Source organism: Pezoporus occidentalis, unplaced genomic scaffold (assembly GCF_034315485.1).
Source record: "Pezoporus occidentalis ecotype Australia unplaced genomic scaffold, CSIRO_AGI_Poc_V1 ctg39, whole genome shotgun sequence".
In the NCBI taxonomy this organism is placed as follows: Eukaryota; Metazoa; Chordata; class Aves; order Psittaciformes; family Psittacidae; genus Pezoporus; species Pezoporus occidentalis.
Window position 1 is genome coordinate 1,039,320 of NW_026915713.1, and position 18,603 is coordinate 1,057,922.

General features: G+C 39.1%; 1 protein-coding gene across 3 annotated transcripts in view; it reads left to right on the forward strand.

Annotated features, from left to right (window-relative positions):
- The window catches only part of MTCL3 (MTCL family member 3), a 38,544-nt gene extending 19,954 nt beyond the window's left edge, over positions 1-18,590 (forward strand). The window contains exons 5-9 of one of the 3 annotated variants that reach the window (XM_062632365.1): positions 3,076-3,147; positions 4,382-5,557; positions 6,831-7,169; positions 13,785-14,173; positions 18,548-18,590. In XM_062632365.1, the coding sequence (XP_062488349.1) occupies positions 3,076-3,147; positions 4,382-5,557; positions 6,831-6,941 (1,359 nt within the window). In that variant the 3' untranslated portion in view covers positions 6,942-7,169; positions 13,785-14,173; positions 18,548-18,590. Of the gene's footprint in view, positions 1-3,075; positions 3,148-4,381; positions 5,558-6,830; positions 7,170-13,784; positions 14,174-18,547 lie in introns of those variants that run through there. The other 2 variants (XM_062632367.1, XM_062632366.1) reach the window with 2 other exon arrangements.
- Positions 18,591-18,603: the final 13 nt, after the last annotated feature.

The window sequence follows — 18,603 nt, forward strand, 5'->3', positions numbered from 1 at the left end:
TGTTTGGTTTTTTTTCAGTTTTGCTTTGATGAATTTCTTTCATTAGCAGCAGTAAATTGTTTAATGTTAAAAATTGGATTGGAAGAGTGGAGTAGTGCAAGTCTTGAGAGAAATGATAGAAAGGGTAGCCACTGTAAATTGTGAAATGCACCTCAGAAAAAACTCTCAGAAATTTATTTACAGTGGGATATATTGCTTGATATGTGACATTCTTCGGTCAGTATGAGCGTTGCCTCAGTGCCTTAACATGATGTTATAGGGCACTGTGACTTTGCAGGTGTCATCTGTCATCAGAGATCTGTGCAGGAGGGATCTTAACCTCTAGTGATCAGAAATTGTCTCATTTTCACAAGAAAAGAGATCATAGCAGTTCCAGCTAGGCCTAATCCACTTACCCAAATTATCCTGCTGATTGAATTGTGCACATTCTTCATTGCTTTCTACTACAGAATTCTGTTGCTAAACACCATCATTTCATTGGTGAATGGTACAAGCTTCACATATGGTTTGTTGTAATTCCAGTAGAACAGACTAGAAAGGAGTGCCTAGTCATTACAGAGCCACAGCTATTGTTGTAATTAAAATGTTGCTATCCTAACTACAAAAAGGAACAGAAAAAAATATGGAGAGAAATGGGAAAAACAGATTTTTCATTTTATGTCAAACCTAGAAAATACTTTTGCTCTGTGTAGACTTGTTTGGATGGGTTTTTTTGTGTGTTTTTTTTTCCTGGGGGGGGAGGGGTCTGTTGGCTGGGCTTTGGGGGATGGGGGGTGGTTTTTGGTTTTGTTTGGTTTTGTTTTCATAGAATAGAGTCATATAATAGTTAGGGTTGGGAAGGGCCTTAAGATCATCTAGTTCCAACTCCCCTGCCATGTTTTGTTTGTTTGTTTTTCTGTTGTGTTTTTTAATTTTTTTTTTGTTGGCATAGAAACTTTTTCATGTATCTCTTACCTTCTGAAAAGTTGTAGGACACTCAAGAAGTTGCAGCTCAACAGTTCAGAACCTCCTTAAATCTGGAGAAATGCTGAGCTCTTCAGGGTGAATAGAAGGCATTTATGTAATCAAGTAGAAATATAGTCTATCCCCTATTTGTTTTATCAGTGGGTGGTATTGGCAAGAGCCTGGAGAATTTTGCAGTGCTAACTGATTTGAAAGTTTTTTTTTTTCAAACTGATAATACATAGTGGTATGATTAATGGTAATACTGAGGAGGAAGCTGCTCCTCTGAAAGTTTAACGCTTTATAAATTTGACAGTTCAAAAAGAAAAATAACAAAAACCTCTCCACATGTGTATACCATTTCCACAATAGGATAACTGCTGGGAGACCCTGAAGAATAATTTTGTTTGTAGACTGGATCCTGAAAGTGTTGGCTTTATATTTAAAGGGAAAAAGTGAAGTTAATTTAACTATTTTTCATGTCTTTTTTGGATTCCTTTAGAAGCTTGTGATTCACAGCTATCTAGCTATCACAGCTAATGATTTTTGATTGGTTTTATTGTGTTGTCTACTGAGAGCATTCAGTGTTTTTGCAAGAGATATACAAATTTTAATTCTGGTTCTTAGTGGACCCATCTGTGAATTTTGGTTCTGATTCTGAATCTGAGGTTGCTTATCTTAATTTCTGTATAACTGTATAGTAAATTTGAGAAAAAAAGCCTTGTGAGAAATGATCTCTTGTGGTTGCTCATATTTATATGTGAGTCATTTCCATGGCATTGATTTTCCTTTGGAACAGGCAGTCCACAAATTTCATATTTGTTATGGTGATGATCTGCAGAACAAAGAGAACAAATGGTACCAGCTGGCAAACAGTGCACAGGATTGTTATGTACAGCATACCTGCCCACTGTACTCTGTTCCTTGAGGATTATGAGCACATTTTAGTTCCCCTGTATGGAACTGGATAGCTTTTAGATTCAGCCTGGCTTGTGCAAGGAAATGCATGTTTTTCAGTGGCACAAAGGATCCTGCTACCAGAGAATAGTCTCAGATGGAGATGCTGGTTTTTGTATCACTGTCCTGCCTCAGGCCTACATTTTACCTGGGGAACAAAAAAACTGGGAACAACTGCAAGTGGGGTGTAATGTATTAACATCTTCTCTCACTCGCTTTCCTTTCTCCTGCTGTTTTCTTGATGATCTGTATTGAGCATTGACAGCAGGATGGTTGCAGTTGGTTTCCCCTGCTACCACTTGCCCCCTAATGAACTTTCTGTTGTCAGCAATAATGAGATTTTTGCTGGATATGCTAGTAGGCTTCCATCCCAGTGCTTCCTGCTCTAAAAACAGGAGTTTCTTTTCTACTCACTTTGGCTATGTAGCAGATGAGAAGATACCAAAAAAGCTTGCTCACATGGTGGTGCATAACGTGTGTGTGGTGCCGTTCTTAAGATAATATGATTTGTTTCTCACTAGGTCTTTACAGTCCAAGCAATTTTAAATTGTATCTACTTGAATACGTTCTGAAAACAGAACAAACCTAGTGACCCTGTCTATGTGTGAGTTTGCACAGAGTTTGTTTACAGTGTACTCCTACAGAGGTATGACTGCAAGCTTGAAGCCTGTGGTGGACACAGAAAAAGGTGTACTTATAAATGTACACTCAATAGGATCTCAGTGACCCTGTTTTATGTAGCTTGCCTATCACAGAGGCTAAGGCTACATGTCTGGCTAGATACATCTCAAAGTGCCTTGTCCCCAGTAACACTGATATCAAGTGATCAAGCTGGGTCTCACTGCTTGCCTCAGCTTTCACGTCTGTAAGTTACCACTTTGGATATCTGCTTTCTTACTTCTCTTGTTATGTGTTAAACATTCAGTATGCACTAGTTTTAAAATGCGTTAAATTAAAAAAGTGACAGACTGATTAAATGAATACTTTAGTTGTATAACATTACTGTGTCATTTTGGGGCAGCTGTGTCTACCCTCTGTATTTGGTATCTCTAGGATTGCAAGAAATTAATTCCTTTATAGGTACATTTGACTTGCTGTGTTTTAAAATTAACGAAATATGAATTATATGCCTCTTTAGTGAAATATTCAGTGCATCTAATCTTGTTACTGTTGCAGCAATCACTCAAAAGAAGAGGAAGCAAAGACCTACCAAAATCAGAAAAGAAGTCACAGCAGACACCAACAGAGGTACGTTGTAATAACTGTAGCCTACATCCTCATGTGGAGGCTTCAGGGACACTATGGAAATTATACACATGATTTGTAGATTTGCATTTTGCTTGCTTGTTTTCTTTACTCTTTGTATGCTGTGAAATTGAGAGCTCTTAGACCAAATGTGCAGTCAGACAACACTACATCAAGAGCCAGCTAATCATAGAATCATAGAATAGTTAGGGTTGGAAAGGACCTTAAGATCATCAAGTTCCAAACCTCCTGCCATGGGCAGGGACACCTCACACTAAACCATCTCACCCAAGACTCCATCCAACCCGGCTTTGAACACTGCCAGGGATGGAGCATTCACAACTTCCTTGGGCAACCCATTCCAGTGCCTCACCACCCTTACAGTAAAGAACTTCTTCCTTATATCTAACCTACATTTCCTCTTTCTAAGTTCAAAACCATTGCCCCTTGTCCTGTCACTACAGTACCTAATGAAGAGTCCCTCCTCAGCATCCCTATAGGCCTCCTTCAGATACTGGAAGACTGCTATGAGGTCTCCACGCAGCCTTCTCTTCTCCAGGCTGAACAGGCCCAATTTTCTCAGCCTGTGTTCATATGGGAGGTGCTCCAGCCCCTTTATCATCCTTGTGGCCTCCTCTGGACTTGCTCCAACAGCTCCATGTCCTTCTTATGTTGAGAACACCAGCACTCTACACACTTGTGTTTCCCCTTGCTCCAGTGTTGAAGGCTCCTCTCTGGAGCTCCTCACCTTGACAAAATGATCTACCCACTGGTGCTGCAACAGAAGCCTCCAGCTTTCATGAATGCAATTTTTTTGTGCAAAATTTGTAAATGGGTGCACTGGTGTAACAATATCATAGGCCATTTGTGTGCTGACTTCAGGACTTTTGAACACTGTGAAGTCTAGTACAGTGTTGCAAGCCTAGAAAATATAGGGATCTTTTACAAGCTCATCCTATCTTTCCCCCCCTGAACCTGCCGCCCCCCTGCCCTGTATGTTCTGGGCACTGTGTGAAATGTAATCACAAGTAAAATAGCTTTTTCCTGTCTTTTAAATTTGAGTATTTATTTTATTCTCTTGAATTTCTTGATTAGTGAAAAAATGATTGCAGGAAAATCTCTTAGTATCTCAAGCTGTGGGTACTGTGATTGTTAATCTTGTAACTTAAGACCGTACACTGGAGGTCTCCTATTTTATATCAAGTTTCTTCAAATACTGCTTTTTCTTTTTTCAAAGGAGGACAATGAAGACTTGAAATGCCAGTTACAGTTTGTCAAAGAAGAAGCAGCCTTGATGAGGAAGAAAATGGCTAAAATTGATAAAGAAAAAGACAGATTTGAACATGAGCTGCAAAAATATAGATCATTTTATGGGGATTTGGACAGTCCCTTGCCAAAAGGTGAAGCAGGTGGGCCACCTACCACAAGAGAGGCTGAACTCAAGCTTCGACTGAGACTTGTGGAGGAGGAAGCTAACATCCTTGGGAGGAAAATAGTTGAACTAGAAGTAGAAAATAGAGGACTGAAAGCAGAGCTTGATGATTTAAGAGGAGATGATTTCTCAGGCACCTCTAACCCACTCCTGGGAGAGCAGAGTGAATCCCTGTCAGAATTAAGACAGCATTTGCAACTAGTAGAAGATGAAACAGAATTGCTGAGGAGAAATTTAGCTGATTTGGAAGAACAAAACAAGCGCATAACAGCTGAGCTGAACAAATACAAGTACAAGTCTGGCGCCCATGAGAGCTCTAGGCACCATGATAATGCCAAGACAGAAGCGTTACAGGAGGAGCTAAAAGCCGCGCGAATGCAGATCAATGAGCTGAGTGGCAAAGTCATGCAACTCCAGTATGAGAACAGAGTCTTAATGTCCAACATGCAGCGCTATGACTTGGCCTCTCATCTTGGGATCCGTGGTAGTCCCAGAGACAGTGATGCAGAAAGTGATGCAGGAAAAAAGGAGAGTGATGATGATTCCCGCCCCCCTCACCGCAAAAGGGAAGGCCCCATCGGTGGGGAAAGTGACTCTGAAGAGGTACGCAACATTCGCTGCCTGACACCCACGAGGTCTTTTTATCCAACAGCATCTGGGTGGCAAAAAAACTTCACTGACAGGCAGCAAATGAAGGACATTCGCTCTGAAGCTGAGCGGCTGGGCAAGACAATAGATCGCTTAATTTCTGACACAAGCACCATCATAACAGAGGCGAGAATTTATGTAGCTAATGGGGACCTCTTTGGACTGATGGATGAGGAAGATGATGGCAGCAGAATACGTGAGCATGAACTTCTTTACCGGATCAATGCACAGATGAAGGCCTTCAGGAAAGAGCTTCAGGCTTTCATCGACAGACTGGAAGTTCCGAAGTCTTCGGATGACCGAAGTGCAGATGAACCTTTGTCAGTGAGTCAGGTAGACTTTTACTTATTAAGGCCTACAGGTAAAAAGGCTGTGCCAAGTGAACTGAGTCTCAAATTTGATGTATGGCACATCAAAATTCTTTATTCTAGACAATGGAAAAAATCACTACTTAAATTATTTAAATCCTCATTTGGCCAAATGGAGCCTTGTTCTACCAATGGGGCTGTTTGTGAGCAGTGAGTAAGTCTAGTCTTGTGGAAATCATAAGAATTATTTTCTAGGAGGTGGAAGATTTTACTCCTTTCTGGCTTTGCAAGTGCATTTGCCAGAGTTGTGCTCCAGTAAAGGCAGTGCAGACAGCATTTTTGGCAGATAAATGAACATGATTGTTTTCTTAGTGGTTAGGTTCCTGCTAAATGGATAGAAAGAAAATGTTATTAATTTTAAACAGGAGGAAACATTAAATTTCCAAAATTATAAAGAATAAGACAAACCACAGAGAAAAATAAACCATGCAAATCTACTGTACAGTCACAGAGCCATACAGTAGTGTGAATATTGAAATTACTGTAACTGATTGTATCTTTTGAAGGCCTATGGGTCACTGCTTGCATGCAGTAGTGACTAACTTTTTTTTTTTGTAGTTCATTTTTATGTAGAATTGTTCCAGAGAGTTTTTGGGGAGGAAATTCCTTGCTGAGTCAACATCTTTTGCCATGATAATTTAAAATTGCCTACTCTTATTTTAGCATGCAATCCTATAGTTGACAAATCCTGCTATTGATCATGATATTATCTAATATTTTAGGAAGTCTTTTGCTGTGTTAATTTACTTTGTGCTGTTCTGCCAGTTTATGGTCAAAGTAGTTGACAGATTAAGGTGAAAGATGTTATTTCTTATTCCTGACTAATTAGTCTTTTGTTTCCTTGTATCAGAAAGTCACAGACACAGTGAGTTTAAAGCTAATCAATTGCTATACATGTATTGCATGAAATCAAACAGAAACAACATTTAGCATGCTTACTTTTTGATCTTGCTATAGCTCTGAGCTTGTAGAGCTCCCATTAACTTAAAGGCAGAGCACTGCATGGGCTTATACAAATTTAAAGCAAACTAATTAGTATTATTTCTAAACAAATAATATCAATAGTTAGATTGGACACATCAGGGCTTGGCCATGCAGAGCTCCTGTTGAAGTCAATGGGAGATAGGCAGTTGGTCCCTCCACAAGCATAGTCTGATTCACTATTTATTTTGTTGAAACTTTGGACTTGCTATTCCATTAATTGACTGTTCTCTTTGTCTTTGTATTTACTTTCCCAGATGTTCCAGCCTATCATTTTACTTATTCTCATCCTTGTATTATTTTCGTCCCTTTCATACACAACAATATTTAAACTTGTCTTCCTTTTTACACTGTTTTTTGTACTGTAAGCCATTCATCATTTACTGTTCATTGTAGTATTATTTTCAGTTTGTTTATTTTGTCCATCCTCCAAGATAAGAAGTGCAAGAGACATAGTTTCTGTAATAGCAACTGCTGTAAAAACACTGAAGACTACTTGTTTACCAAAAGCAAACCAAACCAAAAAAAAACCCTGCAAGAACCATACCAAAAGGTCATCCAGTTGAATAGGAAACCCTCTCACCATGGTGATCCAGGTAAGCAAAGAGAAAATGGTATTTTTCCCATTGTCTGAATTTATAATTTTTTAATAAAAAAATCCTGAGTGACTGGAACCAATTTATTATTCATAATTTGCACCAAATCAGAAATATGCAGAGTGGGTGTGAAGACTCTGTTCCTTTCTTCCTCCCACTCCCAGAAAAAGAATTTGTATTCTAGCCATCTATGAATAGTAAAACCACATTTTATATGTATTCTGCAATTGTATGTCACAGCTTGAATATATTTTGCATGCTTGTGATGATAATGTTTTTCAGTATTTTATCAAGTGGATTAGACACTATGGAAGGCACAAAATCAGGATGCTTGGTATTACAGCCCTATATCTGGAAATGTGGCAAGGAGCTGGAGCCGTGAGAATGAGAAGCATGAGGAGGAGGAATCAGAGTCGGTGAGGAGTCTTCTAACAGATGTAGGCTGGCTGCATTCTCTCTTTGCTCCAGAAAAATGGCCACTCCACAGTCTGACTTGAACTGAAGAGAGTGAGGCTAGTCACCTTGTCTGATGTCAGATATCTTTTCATAGCAACTGAGTTTATCATATAACATTTTCCATTCTGTAGCTGTCAGGGCTCTGGATCCCCTTTCCAGGTTTCAGAATGGATTTTGAATGAACATGGTAACTCTTGGTTTGCTGAGTGACCCCTGCCTAAGCGTGCCATTAGTAGTGAGTGACCACAGGTGAAAGAATCTTGTGTACACAGGTGTGCATCAATAGTCACTTGGTATTCCTGTCTTGCCTATGAGAGGCTGCAGTGAGAGTGTAGGCAATTCATATCTTTCTACGACACTGGACATACATAGTTTCTACAAACAGTAGATGTCTCACTTTGAAAACCTCATCTGAAATGCCACTGGAGCTCAGTTTTCTTTCTGTTTTATTCAACCTACGAGTCCAAACCACTGAGTCCCACAAATACGAATTCTCCAAAGGTGATTGTTTACAAGTAAGTGGATGAATGCCATTCTTTTTGTGCAGATGCCTTGATAAAAATCTAGTCATTAACAGTGGTAATAAATAAAGCCGGTTTTTTTTCTAGCTGGCAATAAGGACTCCCTTTAACTTATCATGCTAGCACTCTATTCATTTAACTCATTCCCCAGTAAGAGCAGATCATCTCTGTGCCCGGGTTGTGTTTTACTGCCTGAAATAAGAGACGCACCTTTTTAAGGGAAACCCCACAGGGGAAAGCAGAGATTGGGCAATAAAAATTATTTTATAAAAAAGAAAAAATAGTAAACTCATAATATTCAGCGTTAAACAAATCTTCTGGTTTTCTCCTTGTTTGTGTAGCTTTCCCTCAGCATACTCTGCAGATGTAGTAACATTGACCAGTTAAAACACTTAACCTTGATTTAATCCAAATACTTATTCCTACCAGGTGATATTGTCATCATTATTAGCAAAATGCGTCAATATATATGAGATTAATAGTTAGCTTTGCCTGATGTCCTGATTAAAGAGAAAGTCAGGCCCAAAATAACTTTGAGGAGTTTCTAAGCTGCTCTACGTTATGCTCAGTTGCCTAAAAGTCCCACATGTTAGAAACTGTTATGGCAAGATATGATGAAGCGTATAATCCTTTCACAGCGAATTTCTGTAACTGTAAAGATAGTTCTCTAATCACTTGGAAAAGGCTCTTCTGCTGCTTTTCTCTCTGCAGCTGCTGAAAGAAATTTTACAGCAACTGCTTGAGAATGTAATTCTCCCCATCCCCACCCCACCCTCCCACCCCCCTGGATTTGCAATTTGGACATTCAAAGTATAATAATTTGAGGCTTAAACTTGTCATATCAAGTCTTAGAATGAAATTGACTTTTTGAGTTTCTTTCTGTTTTAGTGTCTCCCTTGAAGGAAGATAAGATCATTTGGGTTTCCTTAAATGTTAGTAGCTCAGTCCCATAAAAGAGAAAAAAAAATCATACTTCAGTCTGTTCTGAAGTTCTGGGCTGTCAGATTTTAATCTAAACTTTATATACCTTTCTCAGCCTTGTATTTAATGAAGATGAGTAGAGTGGGTTTGATTTACACTGAGTGTATCAGTAACAGTACTCCTGTAAAGTAGTAGGAAAGCTTAATACACTGAAGTCATACGTTGAATACATCTTGGAAGTAATTGGGAAAGATTTGCTTCTTTCTCACAAACCTGAAAAGGTGAGGATGAACCTCTTGAGACAAAAGGGGGAGGTGATCACCTCTGCACAGGACTGACAATTATAACTCCATTGATTTCTCCAAGTGTTTTTTCTTGCATGTAGCTGGAGCTTTCCTCATCCTGATTCTGTCAGACAAGCAAAGCAAATGAAAGCTCAGACCTTTTGGGACGTTTAGGGAGCTTTTGTAAAGGCTACAATCTGAAATTAAAGCATACCAAAGCATACAAAATCATTTAAGAACCTCCCCACGGTCTTTGAATCTGTGATGAGCAAGGGAAAGGTGAGGACCCCTGCAAGCCTCCATGCAGATAAATCTCAATGAAAAATGAGATGTGGTTTTCATGTCCTTCTGCATTCAGCTTGAAAGGAGTGATTTGAGCTGCTTATCTGGTTTGTACCAGATACTGCAAAGAAGTTGACAGCCCTCCATTTCTCACTGTTCCAGAAGATGGTGAGAAAGCTAATAAAATCAGTATGGACATCTGTCCGTAGCCAGAAGATAACATCTATCCAAGGAACATGTTCTGTGTCTTGCTAAATTGTGATAACTTGGTCTCACAAGGAAACACAATAACTACACTTCGAAGAAAGGCAGATAGTCCCCACTCAGTCAGCCTGGTGAGCAAAATCCACTTCACGGGTGAGGGAGTAAGTGCAGCTGAACATGTCCACATCCTCTAGCAGGAGTTTGTGGGAGTCAGGGAAGGCAGAGATGGACAGAATGCTGCTGATTCACCAGATTCTGTCTGCTGCATAGCTTGTAATTCTGAAAAGTGATGAGACAAATGGAAGATTTTGCTTTTAAGTGGCAACAAGCTGGCTATGCCAGATTACCCATCAGTTCAAACCTTAGTTATATCAATAGCAGATTCACAGTTCCCATTTTGGAATATTCTGGCAAAATACTAATATTCAGGTAAATATTTTATTTGAACTCAAAGATTGCCTTAATTTTACATTTCTCTGAAAAAAATAATTTGTTTCCTGTGTTCCCATAGAATTCATTCCATGTTCTTTCAGAAAGAAGAGATCTTGCATCTGTAGATTTAATTCTGGCATTTTTATACTTGTGTAAATCAGTAGCAACTCCAATGAATTTTTTATGTCATTTAGAAAATAGATACATTTTTCCTTTAATGCGACCAGATAAGTTTGTTTCCTTTTTAGAGTTGGTTCTGAATGCCCTGACAAAATACCTCTACAAATATTTTCTTTGCTGTTACTGAAAAATTCCCATGATACTAGAATGTTCATCTTCTCCAAGATGAGAGATATTTCTTTCAACCCAAAATATCCATGCCTGAAGCTCCAGTTAGAGATAGAATAAGTGTCTGCTGACACATGTCACCAGTGCTTTGGAATCAAAACTAGAAGAGAGCAGGTGCTATAGTGCAGAAATATGCCCGGCAGTCGGAAAATAGAAAATTGCCAAAACCATGGCTGTCTACATATGTGTTATAAAAAGAGATGAACTGCACATGAACTTTGGGAGTTGTTTACAAAAACAAGCAGAACTTTAGGGTATTAGATGCCCTTCCCCTTAATCACCCTAGAACCTGATAGGTGAGTAGGAGACTTCTGAAGGCATCAGTGTCAGGCACGTAATTCCCATTGGCTTACATTTCTGTGTCTGATTAAATGCCAGGGGAAGTGATATTCAAACCCAGCTTTTGCCATTACACATGCAGTTGCCTATGGGGAAAATTACAGTGGCTCTATTTAAAGCAAACATCTAAAGTATCTGCCACTGATTTCCAATGTAACCTTGGAGAAGTGACATAACGCTTTTTTGGCTCTATTTCTCCGCTAAGTTATATATTGCTACAGAAGTGCACAATAGTAAGAGGAGGCAGAATTTGTATTGCCTTCTGCCCATTTCCCAATTTATATATCCACTCCTGAGATATATTTGCTAAGATTATCAAGATGTACATCATTCAGGAATCTGATGTTGTAGTTTGCTTGATTACTGTGGCAGCAATATTGTTCTTCCTTCTTTCTACCAAACTTATGTGGATATAGCAAAATGGGTGTGCCATAACCAAGCTGGTACAGCAGAACTGTAAGTGCTGCAAAACCATCTTGAGCAGAGACTATTGACCAGAATACATATTACCCTCAGTACATATATTCTGATTATAGTCCATGCTGAAACTCATGTTCCCTTATCTTCAGTCTTGAATGCTGAAGAGAAATTTAGCAGGGGGCTTGTTTAAAATCCCCTTTCACATTTTTTGTTGAGATGCTGACTTTTAACACAAGCAGAGCTGATATTGGGTGTAGACAAAGTACACTTTGCCTGTGGAAGCGGTGTGTGGGATCCAAAATAAGCCTTCCTGCTTATTTTGCCTGATCCAGAGGCCAGAAAGCTACATTTGCTGCTTTGTCTGCTGCTGTTGGAGGGTTGACAGTCTCTGTTGGATAACTTTTGTTCTTCAAAAGCAAAAGTCACTACTCCTACACTTAAGGGTGTCTGGAGCAATGAGTCCAGGGATTTAGCTTGCTTCATATTTTCTTTGTCCCAACTTTTCTCTGCCTTTCCTATGTTAGGATGAGTTTAACATGGCCCTTTGAACTAAGAATGGGGTCCAGCTCTTACCTCCTAATAATGAGCCCCTCAGTCTTAGCATTTCTAATTCCTCACACTGACAGAAACGTAGGATTTTGCCTGAGTGAAAACTCACGCCTGGGATATAATCTATTGTTTTCTTTAATTTTACTGTATTTTACTTCAGAATGTTCACCTAAGACGAGAAGGGGCATTGAGTTAGGAATACTAAGAGCACAACAATAGTAGCCTATTCTGAAAGGTAAGAGTAAAGAAACATATTCAGATTCTGTCTTCATTTGCAGTGGTGCAGCTGTGCTGGCTTTGGAGAGGAGGCAGCAGTGTGGCACCCAGCCTCCAGCTGTGGGCTCAGTTCTGCTCCCAGGCACTCAGGGTTTGCTCCCAGCTATGTCTGCTGTCTTGCTGGGATATAACCTCTCAAAAGAAAGTCACACTGTTGCCCTGTTTTTAAATTCTCAGAGTTTAGAGGCTGTGGAATGTTCAGTCTTGTACTTGGGCATCTTTGTTCAGTTTATAGATCACCTTTGAAATTTTCACAAATAGCCCAAGTCCCATTATTTAAGTTACATGGGAGCAGAATAAGCACCCCAGTAATGTATTCACTGAGACTTATAGCTAGACCATATAAGGAGAAAAAATGTGTTTTCCCTGAAACCTGCTTTGGTATTTACTATAAAATGTACCCAGAGCTAAAATCCTTATGCAGTGCATGGATTTTATCACAGAAAAGCCTTACAGTTCTAAGGAGGAGAGTGCTGACTAGCCAAAGGATGTGTGAATCCTCATATCGTGTCCTTCTCACTGATTCTCTTGTCATCGGCTGCTCTGCCTACAAAAATATATGTCACTCCTGCTTAGTGCACTCAAAGACGCCCATCTGGTAGCAGAATTTACCCAGAATTTTATGATGCAGGAGTCAAGTACTTTGTGGCCGTTCTCCAGTTACATGTGGGGACAAAATGTTCCCTGAAATGTGAGTTTTCTGACTATAGTGGTCTCAGTCACTGCGCACAGCCACATCCAAGCACAAGTATCCAGCAGGGCAGTGGTATGTGTGAAGCTGCTGCCTGGGGGTCTCTCTCTGTGCCAAATGAAAGCAGTTTAACATGTAGTGCAACAGGAGTTACTGTGGTGAGCAGAGACACAAGGAGCAAGCTGATCGCCTCGTGCCTGCAGCTCATCAGGGAGAGCAGCTGAATTTCGCTACACTGGCTTCAAGGTCTCCCATGGGCTTTACTTGCTGGATCATTTTTGTCATATATACTCTCTTCCCTCTTCCCATGCTGCCACTTGCATTGGGCACTCCTAGTGCTTTAAATCCAGACTGATGTGGTTTTGGACCTTCCTTGCTAGCCTTGTGCTAGGGATGAGTTTCCCTGTGCAAAGGAGATTCTCCATCCAATTTCGAGCACTTTACTTTGCTGACACAAAGTATACTGACAGACCAGAGACTCTGATGTAGAAACCTTATAAAGTAGTAGAAATATTTGGGTACACCCCAAAGAAACCATTATCACCATTCCCAGAATGCAAGAGAGTAGGATTATACAATGCTCAATTATTCTGCACTTCATACATGATAGCATAGTTAGAATACATAAAAAGATTTTAGGGGAGTGGCTTGCTTTTAGCTCTTTAAGTTAGCTGTTAACCAACAAAACTGCTGCTTTAAACAAAGCCCCTTTACAACTCAGTTTTTGAGGATCAAGTTGCAAAGCTCAAAATTATCATAATAAAAAATATAACCCTGAAAACCAGGTCTGGAAGGCAGGAAGGAATCTTCCTTTACAACATGGACGCTAGTAAAAGAAACCTGAAATTGCCTATTGTCACAGCTTTAATACTAACACTGGCTGCTTTGGCAGGCTTTAAAGACTGGACTGCACTATAAAACCTAAAAATGTCCTGGACTTGGAGTTGTTTACACAAAATATGAGGAGATATTAAGTTACAGAGCTGGGGGTTGGAAGAGATGGCTTTAAAACCATCCTCCATACACTGACGTCACGTGGAAGCCAGCTGCTGGGATGATGCTGAACGGAACTGTTTTTCAGTTTGCAAAAGTTGCGGACTTATTCAAAGAGAGTTACAAATGCTGCCCCGGTTGGAAGGTTGTGTCTTGCTCAGCTTTCTCATTTCTTTTAAAGATCAAGATTTGCAGAACTGGATCCCAGCTAGCTATGCATTTCATTGCTTTCACTGCTGTTTAGAAATGGACTGAAAGACTTCTAAGGGATTTCATATTCCATTAAAGGTATGGTTACAGTTTGTTTTAAATCAGGGGTTTGAATAGCTAAGATTAAAAAAGAAAGCAAATTACTCGTATGGAAAACAGTTATTTAAACATCTCTCTAATGTTATTTGTATGTAATGTGGTGCTCAGAGCAGACGCAGATATATCAGCAGGATAGGGATGACAGGTAGAGTTGTGAGCACTCAAATCTATCTTTCCTTCTCTTTCATTATTTCTCTTTCTTTCCCACCCTCCCTTTTTTCTTTTTTTTTCCTCTTTCTTCCCTCCATTTCTTTTCTTTTCTTTCTTTCTTTGTTTTTCTCTTTCTTTCTTTCTCTCTCTTTCTCTCTCTTTCTTTCTTTCTCTCTTTCTCTCTCTCTTTCTCTCTCTCTCTTTCTCTCTTTCTCTCTCTTTCTTTCTTTCTCTCTCTTTCTCTCTCTTTCTCTCTCTCTCTCTTTCTCTCTCTCTTTCTATCTTTCTTTCTCTCTTTCTCTCTCTCTCTCTTTCTCTCTTTCTTTCTCTCTCTCTCTTTCTCTCTCTCTTTCTCTCTCTCTTTCTGTCTCTCTCGCTTTCTCTCTCGCTTTCTCTTTCTTTCTCTTTTTTTTTCTATCTCTTTCTTTCTCCCTTTCTCTTTCTCACTCTCCCTCTTTTTCCCATTCTGTTCTCTTTCCCTCTTTCTCTCTTCGTCTCTTTCTTATCTTTCTTTCTCCTTTTCTCCCTTTCTCTCTCTCTTTCACTTCTCTCTCTTTTTGTGTATAAAGTCCACAATATTGTGACACATGGCACACTTTTATAACTGAACAGATACATAAATGTACTATTTCCTTAGTCATCTAAACCACAGCACTTTATTAGAAATATATTTTAATAGCTTTTTTACCTGTAAAATCAAGGGAAGATTCGTGTATCTGAATGGTTGTACACATCCAGTTTAATTAACCTCTGTTGGAAAACAGCATTTCAGCTCATGTCACTGCAGATTATTTTCAGAAGTTAGTAGAGGTTGGTTGCAAACTATTTTGCAATTTTAATATGTGCATAGGAAAGGCATGGGAAGGACATGGGGGAATGATAACACTAACATCAAATAGTTGCTTAAAACATTTTTTGCTTGACAGAAGGAAGAGCTAAAGGAAAAGTTGAGGGGAAATGCAGCTGATGTAGACAAAATTGATTATTTGCTTGAATCTGATTGCTATAATGAGCTTCTGACCTTGTCTAGGACATGCAGAAAGTGCAAATACTGCAAGAGCACAGTATTGTTCTGATCTACACAGCAAATTATAATGTGGCATTTTGCATCTCTTTGGGTTACTTGACCCATGTGAAATACCCATGGGGACATCTAGATGCACTATACAGGCAGAGGGTATACTATCAGAATGACAAATTGGATTTTATTGCTAGTAGGGAAAAAAAAACCAAACAAAAATCCTCCCCCTAAAGCCTCCCCTCAAAAAAAAAAAAACAAAAACAACAAACAAAACAAAACAAAAAGAACCAAAAAACTACCAAAGAAAAAAGGGGAAAAAAGTCATAGAAATAGGAGCTAAAACACTCTGAGGAATTTATCCACTGTACAACAGCAGCAAAATTGTATAGTCATCCAGCTGCCAACATCAATAACATGAGTTTTCGTCTCAGAATTTATGTCAAGAGGAAATTGGAGAAGCGTAAGAAGCAACACGAGTTTTTTCTGGATCTTAGAGCTACAAGTGACTATCTGTAATTTTTGTAACTAGCCTCTTCCAAGACTTGATTTTATTCTAATGGTCTCCAATCTGTTTTTATAATCAGATTCCCATATGAAGCAATTTGGAAATTGTTAAGATGAATGTAAACATAGCAATAGTAATTCCCAGCAGTAAGAAACCACTAGGGGCCTTTTCAATGCTATATGCATGTTTGAAAGGAATACATATTATATATATATATATATATATTTTTATGTGTGTAAAAAAATATGCTATATAGTATTGACTTTCTAGTAGTATGTTGCTGATCGAAGCATGGTCATTGTTACTAATAGTGCACTAGCAAAATCACCATTTGTGAAAGTTGTTGACAGATTGTGTCTGCCTGTCTTGTTCATGACTTTACAGCATTTGTAAGCTTTTTATTTCTTTCTGACATACATTTGAAGGATTCTAGTGGAGCAGAGAGTTGACTTTTGTTTATTTCTTAGAGATGTCTCGAAAGGTTATAGAGACATAAATGTAGAAAAATAAAGGGCAAATGACTGTACTAAATATTGCAACCTTAAAAAAAGTGCAGAGAGAAAATACTGAAATGGTTTAAAAATTCATTAGCAATAGATGTTTAGATTGCATAGGTCACAAGTGCAGTGGAATTTTTTTGTAAGTTGTTTTTCACCTACACTTTATGAAAGTCTGGCACAAAGCTGAAATGTTGGACTGGAGAGGTGCAGTCTTTGTAGCCTAGCTGCTTTCCCTAAGAAGCCATGAGCAAACCAGTGCTTGATTTCTTTTGTGATGGGAATGCTGCTCTTAGTTTCAAGGGGTGTATGTTTTCATAAAAGCTGTCCTGTATGTTTTCAGGCAGGTGAAGAAGGTCTGAAATCTGTTTGTAGGTAGTTGAGGGACAGATTTCCATTTCAGACCTTCAGGGCAGGTGTGAGTCAGATTTTGAAAGACTAATCTCCAGTACCATGTTACATGGTGACATGGTTATCACCATCGTGAAGCAGGCTGACAAAGATGTTGGAAGAATAGTCAGCTTGTTCTCTAAATGCTCCATCCAAAATTGCTTGGGGCAGCCAGTTTTGCGAACCCGGAATTAGGACTGGGCCCATGATGGTTGTCAGTTGAGAGGTCCTTTAGCAGGACTTCTTATGACCCAAAGACCTAAGTAACCCACTGGGCTTCAGCTGAGCTCTTCTGCTTACTTGTTCATGAAAGAAGCTGATTTCAAGTTTGGCATCAGCTGCCCAGTCAGCTGAAATAATGCAGACACTGGTAAGAAGATTACACAGTAACCACAGCTGAATCAACAAGACTTGTCCAATAAAATACAGGATGGGGAAGAAATTTACGTGAAGCTCAAGAATTAATTTTTACTAAATCAAAGAAAATATGAATGATAAAATGGACAGTTCCTGTGGGTTGGCAATCACAGACCATCAGTCAGGGAAATGAACAAATTCCTAGGTTTACTCCTAGTTAATTCTCTGATAATTCATTTGCCTGCCCATACACTTGGTTTATGGCAGGAGACCAAAATATTGCAGAGGCATTTTCTGACTAGAACTGAATTCCATGTCCACCTAACTAACACAACAGCTGGCTTTGAGAGCCAAAGTCAACAAACTCAAGTATCAATATGTGTATACCAGCCATTGTACCACAGGAGCCATCGTGAATAAGTGAGTGTTATTTTGGCCTTGCTGGCATAGTAAATGTGCTGGTGGAGTTCTTGCTGTAAAGCCTAAGAAAGCAAGAGGAGCACCAGGCCTATAAAGTCTGTAACTGTTTTGCTTCAAAGCCAGATAAGCAGATCCAAAATATTTCCCATAAAATATACATATTTAGTGGTTCAACTGGTAATTTTTCATCCACAGGTACTAAAGACTTCTGAAGAAGGGCTAATCAGTTAAATATTCTGAACAAGGTTTTGAACTAGACTTGAGAATATTTTCTTGTTTTTCCTATGCTGGTCGTAGAACTAGCATTTTTAGATTTAGATTTGTAAATCCAAAATATATTAACTTTTTATAGTGACCTATAGTCTTTTATGTAGTAGAATGATGCTTTATACTCTATGTGTTTATTGTTATTAGCTTTCCTGTCCTGTCTTGCTTCATGTATTCTAAAGTATTCATGTAGCCATGAGAATTATCTGCATGTATCAAGTTTACAGTCTTCAATTGCCAAAAGAATGTCACAGTCTTTGTCATGCTACATGCATGTATGAAAGGGGTGCATGAGCAAACAATCCCTTTACACTTGCAGTTGTCTCTTGAACAAACGTAAAAATAGTTTTGACCCTCAAGGGCAGACGTTGCAGGATGCCAAGGTCCTCAAGTGCCATTCAGTATCATGCAGACTTGAATTTTGCTGAAAACAGGTTTAAAGTGAAAAGTAATGCAAAGTGGCTACCATACAGAGCTCGCTGTAGCTGATGTTGCTGAATTCTGTTGTACTGCATGTGGATCACTTTTCCCCATTTCAGACTGGGCCTCTCTGCCCTTGTGTTTGTATTCTATAATACTTGGTTTGTCTGTATTCCAGTCACACTCCAGATATATATCATGCAGTTGTATGATGCTGTCTCCTGCAAGCACATTTCAGTTAATAATTTGGGGGGGGTTGCTTGATTCTTTTTTTCCCTGAAAGTTAGAATCAAACACAAGTAAGGTTTAGTCTGATAAACTTCCAGGAAACATTCAGGGAAGAAAGAGAAAAAGCAGAGCTATCTTCTTGCTGTTAAACAGG